We start from the raw sequence: 20,490 nt of genomic DNA, 5'->3' as shown, positions 1-20,490 counted from the left end.
CACCTCACTTCATTCGACGCACCACTACCAACATCTACAATTCAAACAGCAGCTGATGACATGTAAACTGCACTTTAACCTTCCGAATACAAATAAACTGAATGACTATGAAACAATGGAATAAAACCATGACAATCTGTCGAGTTTGTTCTTACCTTTATTGGCCACTGAGACGTACGTTCCAACTCCACATATCTTACATTCCGCTTCAAATTCATTTTTCCCTTTCTTGAAAGCTGGATATTTGCAGGAAAGGGCATCAGAAAACGTAAATTTTCGTTTAGGCGTAGCCAAATATTTTACGTAACTCACTCGGTTAAAAATTACACTCACAAATCATACGTGCACTACAGGAAGCCAAGCCAATACAAAGCGGAGATACGAAACGAAAATTTTAAATAATCGATATATGCATTCGCTTATAGGTCGATCAACGATAACATCGACAATCCTGGTGCCACCTACTAACACCGCCTTCGTACGTGTTTACCACGAAGGCTGTGCCAATTGTTAAAGTATTTAAGAAAAGAGCAACAGAATGGGAAGAATTGTAAATTTAACTGTATTACGCTCAACTTTGCGAAAAAGCCGGACACTGAAAAAATCCACCCGGACCCCGGACAAAGAGCTAAAAAGGAGGACATGTCCGGATTAATCCGGAGTCTGGTCACCCTATGTGCTACACTATTTGAAACCGAGCCAATGTTGCACACAACATCCTTTATTACCAAGCTATTGTCATCAGCAAACACAAACAGTTTAGAGTTACCCGTAATACTAGAGGGCATATAATTTATATAAATAAGGAACAGGAGTGGCCCCTGAGTTTAGTTTAGTTTCAAAGCTACACTACGCGACCGACGTGTAGAGGGAATCCCACCATTGGTCCAGTCAAGATGGGGGCCAGCATGTCGGGCAGGGGCCCTGAAGATGGCGTAACGTATCGCTGAAACTGGTTCACAAATAAAATAAAACTAGAAATTTAGGCTGCCGAAGGTATTTTGGTTTGAAATTTTAAATCAGAATGGGTCCTGTTTGAGAAGATGTGTGACTGTGGTGTTGCAGCGGCTGGACATCCGCGGCCGCGTGAAGGTGCTGCACGGCCAGAACCGCAAGACGGAGGAGCCGCCGCTCGCGCTGTTCGCCATCTGCACGCCTTTCGGGCCGCCGTCGCTGCTCGAGATCCCGCACAAGGAGGTCATGTTCAAGAGCAAGCACAAACTCGACCTCGCCCTCGTCTCCATGGACCAACGGTACGTTCACCGCTTCTCTCTTCTTGCTTCTACCGCAGGCGAATTTTGATATCACTGCGAATATTTTGTTCTGTTGTTGACCCCTTCACATGAAACGTAGTAAGACAGAGACAAATAATTTACGACCAGTCTCACTACTTACCTTATACTCAAAGACGCTGAAAAAAATATGCAAGAAGCTTAACATACATCTCTCAAAACAAAAAACTGAAAAAAATGTTAAAATGCTTTGTGTCATGATTTGTTTCAAAGTAAGAAGTAAAATAGATTAGAGAAACATTTGAAGCACCTTTGAATGATGCTCAGTATCATGTAAAACAAATGAGGTGCCGGCTGAGAATTTAAAGTTCAAAGTTTAACTTAGAATTTTAAAGAGTACTGGAGGATATTTGTCTTGTGGGTTATGTAGACCGTGTAGTCTGCTATTGTGGCGACTTGAGATACTATCGTTATCTGTAGTCACACAGTAGCATATTTTACTAATGGAGATACTACTGCTGCACATGATTTCGAGCATCATTCAAAGGTGCGTAAAATGTTTCTCTAATATATTTTCTTACTTTGAGACAGTCAATTCACAAAACATTTTTAATTTTTTGAAACTCTTTAAATTTCCAGTTTTTGCTCAGAAACCTTGAAATATCATACCAATGTAACTTCTTATGTGCTTACTAGCTAGACCTTGAAGAGATACTTCTTTTACATAGCTACCAGTGACTGTTCGTGAAATATTTCAGTTTTCCCTCAAATCACTAATTACATTTTTTATTAATCACCCTGATTACTTTCAAGCAGTTCAGTCCCTTTTTTTGGAAAACTATACCTCTTGTTGGCCAATTTGATGTCCCATTTGTCCATTTCTCACTCTTTGTTTGGCTATGAACATTCGTACAATATTTCCTCTCACGTCACTGTTTGACTTCTTTAAATTAACCTGATTACTTCTAACAAGGGAACCTCCCCATCGCAACCCCCTCAGATTTAGTTATAAGTTGGCTCAGTGGATAGGCCTTGAAAAACTGAACACAGATCAATCGAGAAAACAGGAAGAAGTTGTGTGGAACTATGAAAAAAATAAGCAAAATATACAAACTGAGTAGTTCATGCGCAAGATAAGCAACATCAAGGATAATGCGAGCTCAGGAGCCCTGTGGTCCCGTGGTTAGCGTGAGCAGCTGCGGAACGGGAGGTCCTTGGCTCAAGTCTTCCCTCGAGTGAAAAGTTTCCTTTCTTTATTTTCGCAAAGTTATGATCTGTCCGTTTGTTCATTGACGTCTCTGTTCACTGTAATAAGTTTAGTGTCTGTGTTTTGCGACCGCACCACAAAACCGTGCGATTAGTAGACGAAAGGACGTGCCTCTCCAATGGGAACCGAAAATATTTGATCGCAAGGTCATAGGTCAACCGATTCCTCCACAGGAAAACACGTCTGATACATTGTATACGACACTGGTGACGGCATGTGCATCACATGACAGGAATATGTTGTCGACCCTCCTAACTTGTACACTTGGCGAATGGGTAAAAAGATTCTTCTACCTTGCCCGATTTAGGTTTTCTTGTGGATGTGATAATCACTCCCTAAAAAGTGATGAAAACATAAGAGTTTGTCACATAAACTGCAACAAATGAATGCAACAGTTTCACAGTCGCACAGTTTTCCCTGTGCTCTGTCAAAAAATATGTTTTTAACGTTTTCAATTTTTTCCGTGTGTAGACCGTCAAATCCTGCATATGTCCAAGCAAATCTGAACATGTCCTGGAATTTTGGAGAGCGAAGTTGATTATGTGTGATTGCCTGATCTTTGATAATTGTCTGAAATAAAAAATTAAACTTCTTACTCGAGGCAAGACTCCAACCAAGGACCTCTCGTTCCGCAGCTGCTCACGCTAACCACGGGACCACGGCGCTCCTGAGCTCACACTCTCCTTGATGTTGCCTATCTTACACATGGACTATTCAGTTTGTATATTTTGCTTATTTTTTCATAGTTCCACACAACTTCTTCCTGTTTTCTCGATTGATCTGTGTTCAGTTTTTCGAGGCCAATCTACTGTGCCAACTTACAACTAAATCTGAGGGGGGGTGCGATGTGGAGGTTCCCTTGTAAGCGTCCGCTCCGATAGCTGAGTGATCAGCGCGACAGAATGTCAATCCTAGCGGCCCGGGTTCGATTCCAGGTTGGGTCGGAGATTTTCTCCACTCAGGGACTGGATGTTGTGTTGTCCTGTTGTTATTGTGGTCTTCAGTCCTGAGACTGGTTTGATGCAGCTCTCCATGCTACTCTATCCTGTGCAAGCTTCTTCATCTCCCAGTACCTACCGCAACCTACATCCTTCTGAATCTGCTTAGTGTATTCATCTCTTGGTCTCCCTCTACGATTTTTACCCTCCACGCTGTCCTCCAATACTAAATTGGTGATCCCTTGATGCCTCAGAACATGTCCTACCAACCGATCCCTTCTTCTAGTCAAGTTGTGCCACAAACTTCTCTTCTCCCCAATCCTATTCAATACCTCCTCATAAGTTATGTGATCTACCCATCTAATCTTCAGCATTCTTCTGTAGCACCACATTTAGAAAGCTTCTATTCCCTTCTTGTACAAACTATTTATCGTCCATGTTTCACTTCCATACATGGCTACACTCCATACAAATACTTTCAAAAATGACTTCCTGACACTTAAATCTATACTCGATGTTAACAAATTTCTCTTCTTCAGAAACGCTTTCCTTGCCATTGCCAGTCTACATTTTATATCCTCTCTACTTCGAACGTCATCAGTTATTTTACTCCCAAAATAGCAAAACACCTTTACTACTTTAAGTGTCTCCTTTCCTAATCTAATTCCCTCAGCATCACCCGACTTAATCCGACTACATTCCATCATCCTCGTTTTGCTTTTGTTGATGTTCATCTTATATCCTCCTTTCAAGACACTATCCATTCCGTTCAACTGCTCTTCCAAGTCCTTTGCTGTCTCTGACAGAATTACATTGTCATCGGCGAACCTCAAAGTTTTTATTTCTTCTCCATGGATTTTTCTTTTGTTTCCTTTACTGCTTGCTCAATATACAGATTGAATAACATCAGGGAGAGACTACAACCCTGTCTCACTCCCTCCCCAACCACTGCTTGCCTTCCATGTCCCTCGACTCTTATAACTGCCATCTGGTTTCTGTACAAATTGTAAATAGCCTTTAGCTCCCTGTATTTTACCCCTCCCACCTTTAGAATTTGAAAGAGAGTATTCCAGTCGACATTGTCAACAGCTTTCTCTAAGTCTACAAATGCTAGAAACGTAGGTTTGCCTTTCCTTAATCTTTCTTCTAAGATAAGCCGTAAGGTCGGTATTGCCTCACGTGTTCCAGTGTTTCTACGGAATCCAAACTGATCTTCCCCGAGGTCGGCTTCTACCACTGACGATGCTTCACTTCAATAAAGCGAAACGCGTCTGGTGAAAAAGAGGAAAAAAAATCACGAATTTTTGTAGTTGCAACGACAGAAGAAAAATACCCTCAAGAATTATAAAGCAACTACGGACACTCCGCCCACACAAACGAAAAATTATGTATTACTTTACAGCTACATGAAAGTAGTGATAGTAGTTGTTTTATTCATCTGTGGATCACTTTTACAAGGATACTGTGCAAGTGATGGTATTACAGCTTAAGAGCAAAAACTTAATTCGTATGTACAAGCATTTAGATACTTTGAACTCTAGTTTGACAAGGGTGGGACAGAGAGAAATAAAAAAAGCATTATCAGTTCCTAATATCACTACATATAGTTTACCTACATGCTTTATACTTTATTGTGTACTAATTTGTATATATTTACAATTTGATGTATCCTGGCATCGAATTAAAAGCAGTGCCATGAACAACAGTTATAAATATTATTAAATATAAATTAATTTTAATATTTATTAATGCTCATATTAATTTCAGTATTAATAAAAAACTGTCCTCTTGATAACAGAACAAAATATTCACCAGTATAACAGTAACAGTTACGATGATGATGGTAAGATGTACTAAAACTGCACTTTTGGTTCCGGCAGGGGTAAGATGTTGCTGGGCTACTCGGACGCTGAGTTGGCCAACCTGGGCGGCTACGACCTGGTGCACTACGATGACCTGGCGTACGTGGCGAGTGCGCATCAGGAACGTGAGTATAACTGCTCTCATTTTCCCGCTTCTTCTTCTTGCTTTTTCTCGTTTCTTCTACGGGGTCGGCACTATTATATAGGTTGAAGCATTGTTAGTGGCAGCTGGTGGCCAGGTGTCCCTGACGACACCACTCACCCCCCCACCCCACCCCCTCCCCCTACCGGTACGGAATCTGTGTACCTCATCTGTCTTCTCTAAACGCTTACACGGCGTGTATCTGGAGCAGGAAGTGGGTACTATCCCAGTATTTACCTGGTCCGATGATGTAAACCGCCTGAAAACCACATCAAGGCTGGCCGGCTCACCAGCAGTTGTCGATAACCCGATTCGATGAGGAACAGGCTCACCTCCCCGTACCCCGGAAGCGGCAATTTCACGCTCTCGATTATCCGGTAGGGTCGCTCTCCCATTGTCTCTACCTCTCAAAAAATCATATATTCATAAACGTCAGCTTGCAACCTTTCTGGAAAGAAAGCAAACTGCTAAAACGGACGAGCTCGCAAACTGTCTTTCGTAATTACACTGAAGAGCCAAAGAAACTGGTATACCTACCTATTATCGAGTAGGGCCCACGCGAGCAAGCAGAAGTGCCGAAACATTACGTGGCTTGGACTCGACTAATGTCTGAAGTAGTGCTGGACGGAATTGACACCATGAATCCTATAGGGCTGTCCATAAATCCGTAAGAGTACGAGGGGGTGGAGATCTCTTCTGAACAGCATGTTGCAAGGCAACCCAGATATGCTCAATAATGTTGATGTCTGGGGAGTTTGGTAGGCAGCGGAAGTGTTTAAACTCAGAAGAGTATTCCTAGAGCCACTATGTAGCCATTCTGGACATGTGGGGTGTCACATTGTCCTGCTGGAATTGCCCAAGTCCGTCGGAATGCGCAGTGGACATGAATGGATGCAGGTGATCAGACGGGACGCTTACGTATGTGTCACCTGTCAGAGTCGTATCTAGACGTATCAGGGGTCCCTTGGCCCGCATCTCGTGGTCGTGCGGTAGCGTTCTCGCTTCCCACGCCCGGGTTCCCGGGTTCGATTCCCGGCGGGGTCAGGGATTTTCTCTGCATCGTGATGGCTGGGTGTTGTGTGCTGTCCTTAGGTTAGTTAGGTTTAAGTAGTTCTAAGTTCTAGGGGACTGATGACCATAGATGTTAAGTCCCATAGTGCTCAGAGCCATTTGAACCATTTGAACCAGGGGTCCCATATCACTCCAACTGCACACGCCCCGTACCATTACAGAGTCTCCACCAGTTTGAACAGTCCCCTGCTGACATGCAGGGTCCATGGATTCATGAGGCTGTCTCTATACCCATACTCGTCCATCCGGTCGATACAATTTGAAACGAGACTCGTCCGACCAGGCAACGTGTCTCCAGTCATCAACAATCCAATGTCGGTGTCGACGGGCCCAGGCAATGCGTAATGTAGTCATCAAGAGTACACAAGTGTGCCTTCGGCTCCGAAAGTCCATATCGATAATGGTTCGTTGAATTGTTCGCATGCTGACATTTTTTGATGGCCCAGCATTGAAATCTGCAGCAATTTAGGGAAGGGTTGCACTTCTGTCACGTTGAACGATTCTCTTCAGCCGTCGTTGGTCCCGTTCTTGCAGGATCTTTTTCCGGCCGCAGAGATGTTACACTCGTGAAATGGTCGTACGGGAAAATCCCCACTACATCGCTACCTCGGAGATGCTGTGTTCCATTGCTCGTGCGCCGGCTATAACACCACGTTCAGACTCAATTAAATCTTAATAACCTTCCATTATAGCAGCAGTAACAGATCTAACAACTGCGCCAGACACTTATTGTCTTATATAGGTGTTTGCCGACCGCAGCGCCGTCTGCTGCCTGTTTACATATCTTTGTATTTCAATACGCATTCCTATGCCAATTTCTTTGTCGCTTCAGTGTATTAACAAGAGTACATGTTAGTTAAATTGTTTTACGCAACCTGCGGCATAAACATATGTAACTCTAGCGTTTGCAGTACGAATACGTACCTTTAATTGAAATCTGGTTTCATTAAGAGCGTACCGAACCTACAGGCCCAAAATTATACATCTGACAAAGGATCCTAAACTGAGTATTTAGCGACAATGCACCGACAATGAAAAATTACCATTTCAGTGGTGCGGAGTTTTGAATGCCGACTGCGAATGACACGTATTTACACGAGTAAACTGCTTTTGTTTCATAACAAATAGCTGCGTGTCATGTCGACACTGGTGACGCACCATGAAAAGCAATACACGGTGGAGTTTTCACTGTCTGCATCTCACAACTTCTTGTCGAAAATTCATCATAACTCATTACAGGAACTTGTACATATATTATATATGCAGAAGTTTGTAGTACCCGGATTCTGCAATAGTAACAAGTCAACTTGACCTTCGAAGATTAGAATGTGGAGAATGCTGGTGAAACTGCAGACTGTTTTTGGACCGAGTACTGGCGTAAATGCAACTGTATCCCTATTATTAACAAGCGTGCAAGCAGTGGGGCCAAATGATTTTGAACTCAGAGTTCAGTTGTCACTGGATTCTACAGCAACGCCTGAACAGAGAATGGCGATTATCCCTTTTTCAGTTCAAAAATGGTTCAAATGGCTCTGAGCACTATGGGACTCAACTAAAAATGGTTCAAATGGCTCTGAGCACTATGGGACTCAACTGCTGAGGTCATTAGTCCCCTAGAACTTAGAACTAGTTAAACCTAACTAACCTAAGGACATCACAAACATCCATGCCCGAGGCAGGATTCGAACCTGCGACCGTAGCGGTCTTGCGGTTCCAGACTGCAGCGCCTTTAACCGCACGGCCACTTCGGCAGGCATGGGACTCAACTGCTGTGGTCATTAGTCCCCTAGAACTTAGAACTACTGAAACCTAACTAACCTAAGGACATCACACACATGCATGCCCGAGGCAGGATTCGAACCTGCGACCGTAGCAGTCGCACGGTTCCGGACTGCGCGCCTAGAACCGCGAGACCACCGGGGCCGGCCCTTTTTCAGTTGCCTTAAGTTGATGTTATTAACTGGGAGTTGCTTGTGATGATAAAAAAAGTTAAATACTCATCTCCGATCATTAGTCTCTTATCTTGAAGTACTTAGTTTGGGGTTTGTGATCCTAAAGGTTTGGGGCACCCTTTTTACGTTCACTAATTTTTTTATGTTAAAAATGATTTCCCCGAAAACTATCCATAGGAATCTTCTCGCATTTATTAAGATTATTGTCATTTCCAATAGTTACATCTTAATTTTCAGAATAATCCTATTTGAACTCATACGGGATGTTCAAAAACTCTCTCCGCTGTGCCGTATGATTGTTAGCCGCGCGTGTCGTATGTCGCAGTGAATATACCGAAATGAAACTCAGTGAAATACAAGTTATTAATTTATTGAATATTCATTTTTACTTACAAATTTCCACATTAAATGTTGAAAGTGTCTCCCCTGTTGTTGAATACACAGTTCAACTCGTCTAATCATGTTTTCAAACATAAGCTGTAACATTTCTTCTGTAACAGAAGCAGTGAGTGGATATTGCAGTTTTCAGTACATCGATGGATTTTGGATGGTTTTTATAGACAGTTGCTTTCGCCGCACCCCAGAAGAAAAAGTCAGGTGATGTTAGGTCAGGCGATCGAGGTGGCCAAAGTTCCTGTGAAATTATGCGATCACCAAAAACATCTGCAAGCAGTGACATTGAAACGAGAGCTGTATGCGCGGTTGCACCTTCTTGTTAAAAATAACCGTTCAGTATTTCACTTAACACAAGTTCTCCTATGAATGGGTACAGAATATCACTGCAGTATCGTTGTGCGTTTATTGTTTCGTTGAAAAATATGGGACCCACAATCCGACGTCTAGAAATTGCAATCCAAACTCCTATTTTCACAGAATGAAGTGGTTCCTCATGAATACACAACGGATTTGCAGTACTCCACATTCGAGAATTTTGCGAGTTCAGGTACCCGGATAAATGAAACCACGCTTCATCAGTGAAAAACTTTTCATTAAGAATATCCCTTCATTTTGTTGAATGAAATTTTTGAACCATTAACAACAATGCAGTCTCTTGCCATGATCAGTATTTTTCAGTTCTTGCACGACTGTCACTTTGTATGCGAAAAGTTCTAATTATTTCCTTACAGCTATGTGGGCCGTTCCGACGCTAACATCAATTTCCTGGGCGAGTTTTGTTACTGACTTGTTCGGACTCATGGACATTTATTTTATCGGAAATATCGAGTAGTTTATCCTCAGACAAAACGCTAGGACGACCACTTCCTGGTGCATCTGTCACTGAACCCGTACTTCGAAATTTGTTAGTCAAATCCCGCTCAGTATCGCGATGTGGGAGTGTTGTCTCCGGGAAAACTGAATTAAATGTTTGACGAACTGAAACTGCGTATTTACCGCCAGCTTTGAACACTTGTTCGACTAAAAACACACGTTCTTCAATGGTTATCAATTTAACAGTGACAAAAACGGAACAAACGGAAAAAGGAACTAAACTTAAACGTTCACGTCAACACGTAACGACACACACCAACGATACTACTGACGCTGGCTGAGATAAACGAAACAGTGCCCTGGCGGGCAACCAATCGTACGGCACTGCGGAGAGACTTCTTGAACACCCCGTACTTATATTGAGATTATGCAAGAACCACTGCGCAAGGAAGGGTGCTTTGCGACGTACAATATGTTCAATACCCATATTTCTATCGGTATACATGCCATTTATTGTCTTAACCAATATTTTCCTTAAAGATCGCTTTCAGATTTTTTTAAAAAAAAGTGTTTGATCATGTCTCTACTGCATCTGAATTTTATTTTTCCAAATGTGTATGGTGCCGTCCGTACAAAGTACTCAGTTGTATACTACAGTTGGTTTAGTTTATCAGAGTCCGCCAACGTGGTTGCAAGCTGCGCGTCTACGGAGTGGATGGTGCACTCGAAATCGTCCCTTTCCCACGCAAGCCCGCAGCCGACACTAATTATGTCATCGGCCTTGGCGTCGATTCTACTGCAATGAGGATACGTTACCCGGCTACACAATTATCCACGTAACTTTTTTCTTTGCGTATAGATTGAACTTGGTATTTAAAATTTTCCACTCATTCGTAACATAAGTCTTTTCGAGTATGGCCCTGTACCGGAAATGGATTTCTAACAGTGGCAGCTCGTGAGTATACACTGTGGGTGTTCACAAATTTTTACATTCAGATAAATTGAAGAGTATGAAATTAATAGCATGCTGTAAAACAGCTATGCTGATCAAGTTTGTACAACTACAGCCACTGCCAACAATAATAACAATAACAATAATGAAAATAATAATAAATGCGTATCTTATCTGACAAAGGAAAGAATTGTTTTTGTGGAATTTCGTTTTTTGTACATAATTAAGTACAGTTTAGGGCAATAATGATATAATGTGTAAGCTTTCGCAACTCTGTTTCGTATTTTAGTGTAAGTGGGAGTTTTCGTGCTTTTACATTTTTTCAGATAAATGTACAAGTTCCCTAACAGATGTATTAGTTCACTTATTTACTCTGAGCTGAAAATCAGATATTCTTACGGTACACATAAAAAAGAATTTCTGCTTACTGTACACTTACTTGTTATATGTTCGTTGTAGATACGCTTATTTGACTTCGTCACTCTCTCAATCAAAGGTTCTGTTCTCGGAGGCCGTAGTTCCTTTACGGCAAACTTTTTCTGGTGATTTATTTTTCTGTTCCCAGAATGAGATTTTCACTCTGCGTCGAAGTGTGTGCTGACATGAAACTACCTGGCAGATGAGAACTGTGTGCTAGACCGAGACTCGAACTCGAGACCTTTGCCTTTCGCGAGCAAGTGGTCTACCGATTGTGCTATCCAAGCACCCGTCCCCGTAGCTTTACTTTTCTGTTAGCATTTAAAATAGATTCAACATAGTTCATGTTCACATTGCACACGAAAGCCGATTCCCGCACAGTAAACAACCAACTCCAAACACAAACTGCCGTTTGTGGAAATGATTAAACTCTAGTAGTAATGTCTACCTACATGGTCACTTGATTAGAATACAAATGAGGCGCTGAGTTCCATAAGGGTCTAAAGCACACCGCCGTCGACCCAATATTTCAGTGAATATCAGAGAAACCAGTGATACAGCTTTTCGTCAAGTTTCATATAAACAGTGTTAGCCTACAGCGTAGATTTCAGAATTTTTTTTTTATTTCCCCTGAAGAGGGCGGGCTGGCAGCAACTTACTACGCCGCTCTTCAGCCTACATAATTTGTTTTAAAAAGATGAAGATAATAAAAAATAACAGTTGGCGATAAAATTGGCAGAAAATTCTGGAACTTAAAACATAAAACACAGGGTTGATGATGCTAAGCAAATACACAGGAAGCAGAAAAATAACAGACAGACAATTAAAAAACACGGCGACAGTCTGGTTTCTGTTCGCAAGAGATATAAAATGTACACCCAGCGTCAGCATGATTTCTGTTCGCAACACTGTGGAAAGACGCACAACACTGAACACTCACTTAAACACTGCACTAAAAAGTTGGCACAAATATGACATACCACAGCCGAGAGCAGGTGGGGGGGGGGGGGGGGGGGAGAACTGGACAGATGATGGGAAAATAAAAAAGGGGGGAAGGAGAGGAAAAGTGAAGGGAGGGAGGGGGGAAAGGAGCCAATGTAGAATGAAGACCCATAAGAGGGGTGGGGGGTGCTGAGCAGACGTGCCAGGGAGTGGGGAAGGCAGAGGAGGGGAATACAAAAGGACTCGGGGGGGGGGGGGAGAAGGAGATAGGGAGAGGTTGGGTGGGGAGAAAACACAGGATGGAAGGGGGGAGGAAGAGGGAGCCCAGGGAAAGGATAGTGGAAAGGAGGGGGGTGAGGATCAGAGTTGATAGGTGGGATAAATGGAGGGAGAGAGGGCATCATCTTGGAGGGGGAGTTGATGGAAGCCACCTTGGGAAAGGAGATGTAGGGTGTAGAGATGGAGGGTAAGGGGGATACAACAGTGAAGACTTGACAGGGGGCAGGGATGGGAGAGGAGAGGAGCAACCAGGGGGTGAGGGGGTTCAAGGCGAATCGATGATGATGTGCTTTAGGCCCTTATGATTCTCAGTGCCTCAAATGGATTACTGTAGTCTATGACAAAATTCATAACTTAGTATACTATAACTCATTCAGAAACCCACAAAATAGGTTTACTGTCAGTACAACTTTAGTACATGCTGACGACTGATCTAATTTTACTATATAGTAAGTGAATTATCATATCTGAGGAGTGTACTATCCCATTTAGGAGGATTTATGCCAAGCGAACAGGGAATAAAGTCGGTCGCAGTGTGCTACCATCTGGTGGCACTGACGAAAACTTCTAGTTGAGTGCCAAGAACTAGCTGTGTACATCGTGAACCACGCACGTTGTTTATCAAATCCGTACGTATTTGGCCCGTACGGCAATTACGTCACGCGGGTTGGTCATGCGCAAAAGCTCCAAAAAACGTGCACGACAAGGTGTGCACGCGAACCTGATGCCAAGTTTCATGTGGTCTAGAGGAGCAGTACTGCAGTAGATTTAATTGCCGTATCTTAGATTGCAGCATCTATGTTACGTTTCACGGCATTCAAAGAAAAATAACCAGTAAATCCGCAAGGTGTAGAAAGTTAGGGTGTTCACGTGCTCTTGCGCTCTAATACCACAGCCGCCATTGATTTTAAACGCTTGCCCACGTCAAAAATCGTTACAGTTTCCTCCTTTCCCCTCTCAAGATCTACCATTCTTTCAAAGCGCGGTCGTTTCAGATGGACCACTTATCCAGACTACTTAGCTAGCAGCAGTGCTTCATGATGGATTGCGTCGGAAACGATCTGAGAAACACTTAAATGGCAGATAAGGAGGAACAGGTAATGAATGAAGTTTACGAAGCACAGCTGTTCCAAGAGAAGTATTTCAGTCTATATTAGTTTCTGTCCGTACCGAGAGAATTACCGTTCACTCTGTGGGCGTCTTAAGCCGTTTCACACGATATATTCCGCTGTTTGGTGTAGCGCACTACCAAATTAAATACGGAGATGGGCCATCACTTAGCAGCTAAACACCTCATTTCGCACTAGTTACATAAACAACGATATTTAAATCTTCCAATTGATACTTCTGGTGGCAGGTACATCAGTGCATCAGTAACCTAGATGTAAAGATATTTTTCCCATGCATATTTCTAAATCGTTACTAAAAACTCTGTGCACTTACCTCCAGTAAATCTTGGAGTGCGAGCGATGTTCGATAATTTTTGTGGAGACGGAGGACGGTGATTTTTTTCGTTTCCACTACCCAAATATATCCGATTACGTATCAGTTGCCTACCACAATCATAGCTTTAGATTATTTCATGCATTTACCTGGGAAATTATTAACGCAAATTTTACAAAAACTTAGAGCTCCAAGTTTTATCTGGCTCATAAAATCAGCCTCCAGCATGGATACCATTCTTGTTTCTACTGCTAGCTATTATCGTAATTTGCAAGCTTTTCGTTTATGTACTTTATTTTTATTTAATTTTCTGGGATATGTCCTACAAATAATCTAAAGTCAACGAAAAATTGTGTGTCCAAAAGCTTTGGCTTTCCCACTAAATGAGCTATGTGTGACATCAGGCTATGCATGCTGGTTCAAGAAGCCAAGGTGTTTTCTGTTACGATTTTTAAACACAAAGAAATGAGTGTGTACAAACGGTGCTTGATTGAGTCCACGAGTTCGGACATACTGTAAGAAAGCCTGCATAGGAGTTACACAAGTCAGAGCGATGCAATTATGGAATTGGCAAAATAAGGTAAGCTTTAATCCCAAACTACGCTCCGATAAACCTAATAAGTTAACTGATTGTGACTGTGGAACGCTGAAGCTTATTATACGAACCAGTCGTTAGACAGCCTCGTCTCCTACCGCAGAGAACTTCCGTTTCAGCTCATGTTTACCAGTTCCACAGTGAATATATTTCTGCATTGATTGCTTGTCATAGAAATGTACTGAAATACCCACCAACACCTGCTCCTTATATTTCAGGAAGAATGGAAATAAATGTCTCTTTCTATCAGAACGTAGTGGAAAGCCTTTCTCAAATATTACGCAGCTTAATAGTAACCAAAGGAGGTCCCAGTTGATATCAGTACACGCTTTAATCTCTGGAGCGCATAGCAATCGTTATCCGAGTGTGTGCTCTTAATTTTCTTCTATGTTGTAAAATATTTACTTCGACAGCATTTATTCTTTCTCTAAAATTTACGAAAAATATGTAGAACATCAAAATACTATTACACAAAACTATGTAGAAACGGTTTTCCTCTTTAGAGAGGATTGCTTTGATCTGTATCCGCCATCAACAGGGGGTCAGATACCAAACAAACAGCAAATAACGTCCAAATATAGTGCAACATGGGCCAAAATTCTGAATCTCCGAGGAGGCATTTTGTAAGTTTGATCTTTACACATTAACGACGTTTTTAACCCTATTCTTTTCGTGTGTACTAACAACTCAACCGTTTTTCCTCTGATCTACAAATACAGTTCTGAAGACTGGCGCATCCGGAATGATTGCGTACCGCTTCCAGACGAAGGAGGGTCAGTGGCAATGGTTGCAGACCAGCTCCAGGCTCGTGTACAAGAATTCCAAGCCAGACTTCGTCATCAGCACGCACCGGCCACTCATGTAAGTACCTCAAGACCTTCAATAAAATGTCGATACTCTTTATTAAATATTTAAACACCTACACGCCCCCATTACTAACGTCTTTGTTGTACAAAGCCGTTAACTACACACATCAAAACAAAGCTTTGCATCAACCCCAGTTCCCAGAACTTCTGAAGATAGACGTTGACTGTGGATATTATGTCACAGGCACAGTCCTCTTGACAGTTCAGAGATGCCACTAAACCCGCCCAAAGATGTAGAAAACCATGCATGAGCAGCGCCTATTAGACAGAGGGGGTCCGACAGCCGATCAGTTCCAGTCATTCCACCACGGAGGAGTAACACGGCTCGTGTTGTCTGTTGTTCAACCATGCCTAGACGGTCAATACCGCGGTTCGATCGCGTCCGCTTTGTTACTTTGTGCCAGGAAGGGCTCTCAACAAGGGAAGTGTCCAGACGGAGTGAACCAAAGCAATGTTGTTCGGACATGGAGGAGATACAGAGAGACACAAATTGTCGATGACATGCACCGTCACGCCGCCCAAGGGCTACTACTGCAGTGGATGACCGCTACTTACGGATTATGGCTCCGAGGAACCCTGACAGCAACGCCACCATGTTGACTAATGCTTTTCGTGCAGTCACAGGACGTCGTGTTACGACTCAAACTATGCGCAACAGGCTGCATGATTCGCAACTTCACTCCCAAAGTACATGGCAAGGTACATCTTTGCAACCACGACACCATGCGGCGAGGTACACATTGGCCAAACAACATGCCAAATGGACCGCTCAGGATAGACATCACGTTCTCTTTACCGATGAGTGTCGCATATGCCTTCAACCAGACAGTCGTCGGAGACGTGTTTGGAGGCAACCCAGTCAGGCTGAACGCCTTAGACACACTGTCCAGCGAGTGCAGCAAGGTGGAGGTTCCTTGCTGTTTTGGGGTGGCATTATGTGGGGCCGACGTACGCCGCTGGTGGTCATGGAAGGCGCCGTAGCGGCTGTACGATACGTGAATGCCATCCTCCAACCGATAGGCCAACCACATCGGTAGCATATTGGCGAGGCATTCGTCTTCATGGACGACAATTCGCGCCCCCATCGTTCACATCTTGTGAATGACTTCCATCAGGATAACGACATCGCTCGACTCGAATGGCTAGTATGTTCTCCAGACATGAACACTATCGAACATGCCTGGGATAGATTGAAAAGGGCTGTTTATGGACGATGTGACCCATCAACCACTCTGAGGGATCTACACCGAATCGCCGTTGAGGAGTGGGACAATCTGAACTAATAGTGTCTTGATGAACTTGTGGATAGTATGCCACGACGAATACAGGCATGCATCAATGCAAGAGGACGTGCTACTGGGTATTAGAGGTACCGGTGTGTACAGCAATCTGGACCACCACCTCTGAACGTCTCACTGTATGGTGGTTCAGCTTGCAATGTGTGGTTTTCAGGAGCAATAAAGAGGGCGGAAATGATGTTTATATTGATCTCTACTCCAAATTTCTGTACAGGTTCCAGAACTCTCGGAACGGAGGTGATACAAAACTTTTTTTGATGTGTGTATAGTACTAAAAGTAATAACATTGATTCAGTTGTCTCACATGCATTTTCTCGCTTACGTTCTTAACTCAGGGTACACCTTACTCTCATTGTTGGCTGTAACAATGCCAGAGTAGCTATATAGCGAATGTGTAACGTTAGAGTGACTACTAATGCATGTTATTGTATGTCGCGAGCTCACGCGCGCGCTCTTGTGTGTGTGTGTGTGTGTGTGTGTGTGTGTGTGTGTTGTCTATGTCTGTTTTCGCGTCCATCTGCATTTGGTGTTAAATTCGCATTATTGAATACAGTTAGCGTACTACCCACGTGAAGGTGTCATGGAAGGCTAATAGCGACGAGTGATTTGTAGTGTTTCCTTTTACTATAACCCATAATACCGAGGTCGACATACAATAACAGTATGCATGTCATGTTTGCCTGCAATAGCAATTAAATAAATGTTCATTAAATGATACACTCTGCACCAGCTGCTAAACAACAGGAAAAGGTAATCCAAAAATATTGAAAATTTGCATTATCCTACATCCTGGAGAAAAAAGAAATAGTAGAAGTGACTCTTGTAAAGTCAAACAATTTGAGTCTGCACGTTGAATGATTTGGGCAAGATTAACTGAAAGCTACAGGCTGAAAATTGTAATGGACCCTTCTGCTGAATGCCAGACCCATATGCATAAGTAACTGAAAGCTGCAGAAAAAGTTTCATCTTGATAGTGTGATATTTTCTCATTCTCTATCTTGAATAAAGTAAAAAAGTTACATAAAAGACTACATATACAGTTCTTAATGAGAATTCCTTCAAAAATATTTCTCTGAAACCAATAATTTATTGACGCCAAATACGAAAGTATGTTCTTAGCAGGGAAATCAATGTTTGTTGAACGCAATGAGAATTACACACATGAAACAATGGTGTTTTATCAACACACCCTATTTTTCCATGTAATCTCCATTCTGTTCTATGGCGTTCCTCCAGTGCGAAATAAAGGCGTGTATGCCCTGTCAGTACTAATCCTTGTCCTGGTGGCGGAGCCAGTGCTTCACTGTGTGAATCACCCCCTCATAGTCCTCAAAATATCTTCCACGAATGGCGCAAACAAGTAGACGTCCGAGGGGACTATGTCATTGCTGTAAGGTGTGTGGGGTAAGACTGTCCAACCCTGTTTTGAGATGTGTTCAACAGTTCTCAGACTTGCGTGGGGCCGAGCATCATCGTGTTGCAGCAAAACATCTCCTGGGATGCTGTGCGCCAAAGTCGCCGGAAGCACGTCTTGAATTTGTTAACGTGTTGACATGTGCTTCTGAATTAATGGTACCGCCTCTTGACATGGCATCAATGAGAATCAGACCTTCACAGTCCAAAAACGCGGTGATCATGACCTTACCTGCGGAAGCAGTTGCTTTGAATTTTTTCTTCTGTGGGGAGTGGGAATGGCGCCATTTCATCGACTGTCGTTTTGTTTCGGGCTCAAAATGGTGAACCCAGGTGTCATCACCCGTCACAGTCTGGGACAAGAAGGCCTCCCCACAGCTTCAAAACGTTGCAACAAATCAAGACAAATGTTTTTTTCTGTGCGATTTGTGATCCACCGTTAGATACTGCGGGACCCATCTTGAACACACTTTTCAATATCGAAGAGTACGGATCATTGCATCCACACTTCCTTTGCTGACTGACAGATGCAGCACCAACAGCCGAATCGTAATGCGTCTGTCCTCGCGAAAGACAACATCAGCTCGCTGCAACATGTCAGGTGTGACAGCCGTGGATGATCTCCCCGACCGCCGCAAATCGTGGAGCTGCGCCGAACCTCCTTCTGATGACCTCACTCTCCGAGCCCAGCGACTAACTGTACTTCTGTCGACAGCAGATGCTCCATAGACTTTGCACAAGCGTTTGTGAATATTCCCCAAAGTTTCTTTCTCTCCAGTAAGAAATTCGAAGACGTCACGTTGCTTGTAATGTACATCACCTACGGACGCCATTTTGAAACTGTCCTGCTCCTATGCTATCTATTGAAAGTGACGGAAACTTGGCGCACTCACTCAGGAGACTTCAAATAATAGATACGTAACGTTTCGCATTCGTAGTATTGTTAAGGCTGAGAAAAAAAAATGCGGTTCATTAGTTTGTGGGCAATCTAGTATCTAATGTGTATTTGCGATATCTGTGATCTTTTTTTTTCCTTTATTGTTATTTTCAAACCCGTACAAACAGGCAGGCTGTCAGCAGCACGTTACGCCGCTCTTCAGCCATAGAGTAGATAAATAAACAACAGAAAGAATACACAGATGTGACATAAGGGTGGGTAATAAAACAGTAGACACATAAAGACAAACACGGAGCCGTTCACACTCGACGATAATCCACACTAAAAACTGTTGTCACGATGCACTAACACTGAAGATGGCGATGGCATAGGTGAACGATGGAGTGTGACGGTGAACACTGAACACTAAACACGACGGCACACACGAGACACTGATGGCGATGATCTCCGGCGCGCGAATGTCCACTGAGCATGTGGGAGTCCGGGGACCTGCCAAGAGGGGAAGAAGGGTGAGGTGGGGGAGAGGGGAGAACAAAGATGCCAATGGCTGAGGAGATGGGGGGAGGAGGGGAGGGACAGGGGAGGGGGAAGCCCGGGGGAGAAGTGGGGAGAAATGGAGGAGGGAGGGAAGAGGGAGAGAAGGGTGGGAGGGTGCCCAAAGGAGCAAAAACAGGAAGAGGGAGGGAGGATCTTAGTTGGTATATCTGTGATCTGCGTGAGAGTGAGTATATATGTGTGTGTGTGTGTGTGTGTGTGTGTGTGTGTGTAGGTTGGAGATTCCTTCCATAAAGCTGAGGTTTGACAACCCTGGATTGGCCATTAAAATTGCTACACCACGAAGATGTGCTACAGACGCGAAATTTAACCGACGGGAAGATGCTGTGATATAGAAATGATTAGCTTTTCAGAGCATTTACACAAGGTTGGCGCCGATGGCGACACCTACAATGTGCTGACATGAGGGAAATTTCCAACCGATTTCTCATACACAAACAGCAGTTGGCCGGCGTTGCCTGGTGAAACGTTGTTGTGATGCCTCGTCTAAGGAGGAGAAATGTGTACCATCACGTTTCCGACTTTGATAAAGGTCGGATTGAAGCCTATCGCGATTGCGGTTTATCGTATCGCGACATTGCTGCTCGCGTTGGTCGAGATCCAATGACTGTTAGCAGAATATGGAATCGGTGGGTTCAGGAGGGTAATTCGGAACGCCGTGCTGGATCCCAACGGCCTCGTATCACTAGCAGTCGAGATGACAGGCATCTTATCCGCATGGCTGTAACGGATCGTGCAGCCACATCTCGATCCCTGAGTCAACAGGTGGGGACGTTTGCAAGACAACAACCATCTGCACGAACAGTTCGACGACGTTTGCAGCAGCACGGACTATCACCTCGCAGACCATGACTGCGGTTACCCTTGACGCTGTATCACAGACAGGAGCGCGTGCGATGGTGTACTCAACGACGAACCTGGGTGCACGAATGGCAAAACGTCATGTTTTCGGACGAATCCAGGTTCTGTTTACAGCATCATGATGGTCGCATCCGTGTTTGGCGACATCGTGGTGAACGCACATTGGAAGCGTGTATTCGTCATCGCCATACTGGCATATCACCCGGCGTGATGGTATGAGGAGCCATTGGTTACACGTCTCGGTCACCTCTTGTTCGCATTGACGGCACTTTGAACAGTGGACGTTACATTTTCGATG

The 20,490-nt window shown here is 43.5% G+C and overlaps 1 protein-coding gene across 1 annotated transcript in view; it reads left to right on the top strand.

Moving 5' to 3' along the window:
• LOC126249454 (circadian locomoter output cycles protein kaput-like) overlaps nt 1-20,490 on the top strand; it is an 830,365-nt gene that overhangs the window by 786,920 nt on the left and 22,955 nt on the right. The window contains exons 6-8 of the mRNA XM_049951107.1: nt 1,066-1,253; nt 5,318-5,424; nt 15,021-15,162. Of these exons, the coding sequence (XP_049807064.1) occupies nt 1,066-1,253; nt 5,318-5,424; nt 15,021-15,162 (437 nt within the window). The remainder of the gene's footprint in view (nt 1-1,065; nt 1,254-5,317; nt 5,425-15,020; nt 15,163-20,490) is intronic.

The sequence above is a fragment of the Schistocerca nitens genome, chromosome 3 (genome assembly GCF_023898315.1).
Source record: "Schistocerca nitens isolate TAMUIC-IGC-003100 chromosome 3, iqSchNite1.1, whole genome shotgun sequence".
NCBI classification, from domain to species: Eukaryota; Metazoa; Arthropoda; class Insecta; order Orthoptera; family Acrididae; genus Schistocerca; species Schistocerca nitens.
Note: the sequence above shows the minus strand (reverse complement) of the source record. Positions and strands in the feature narration are given on the sequence as shown.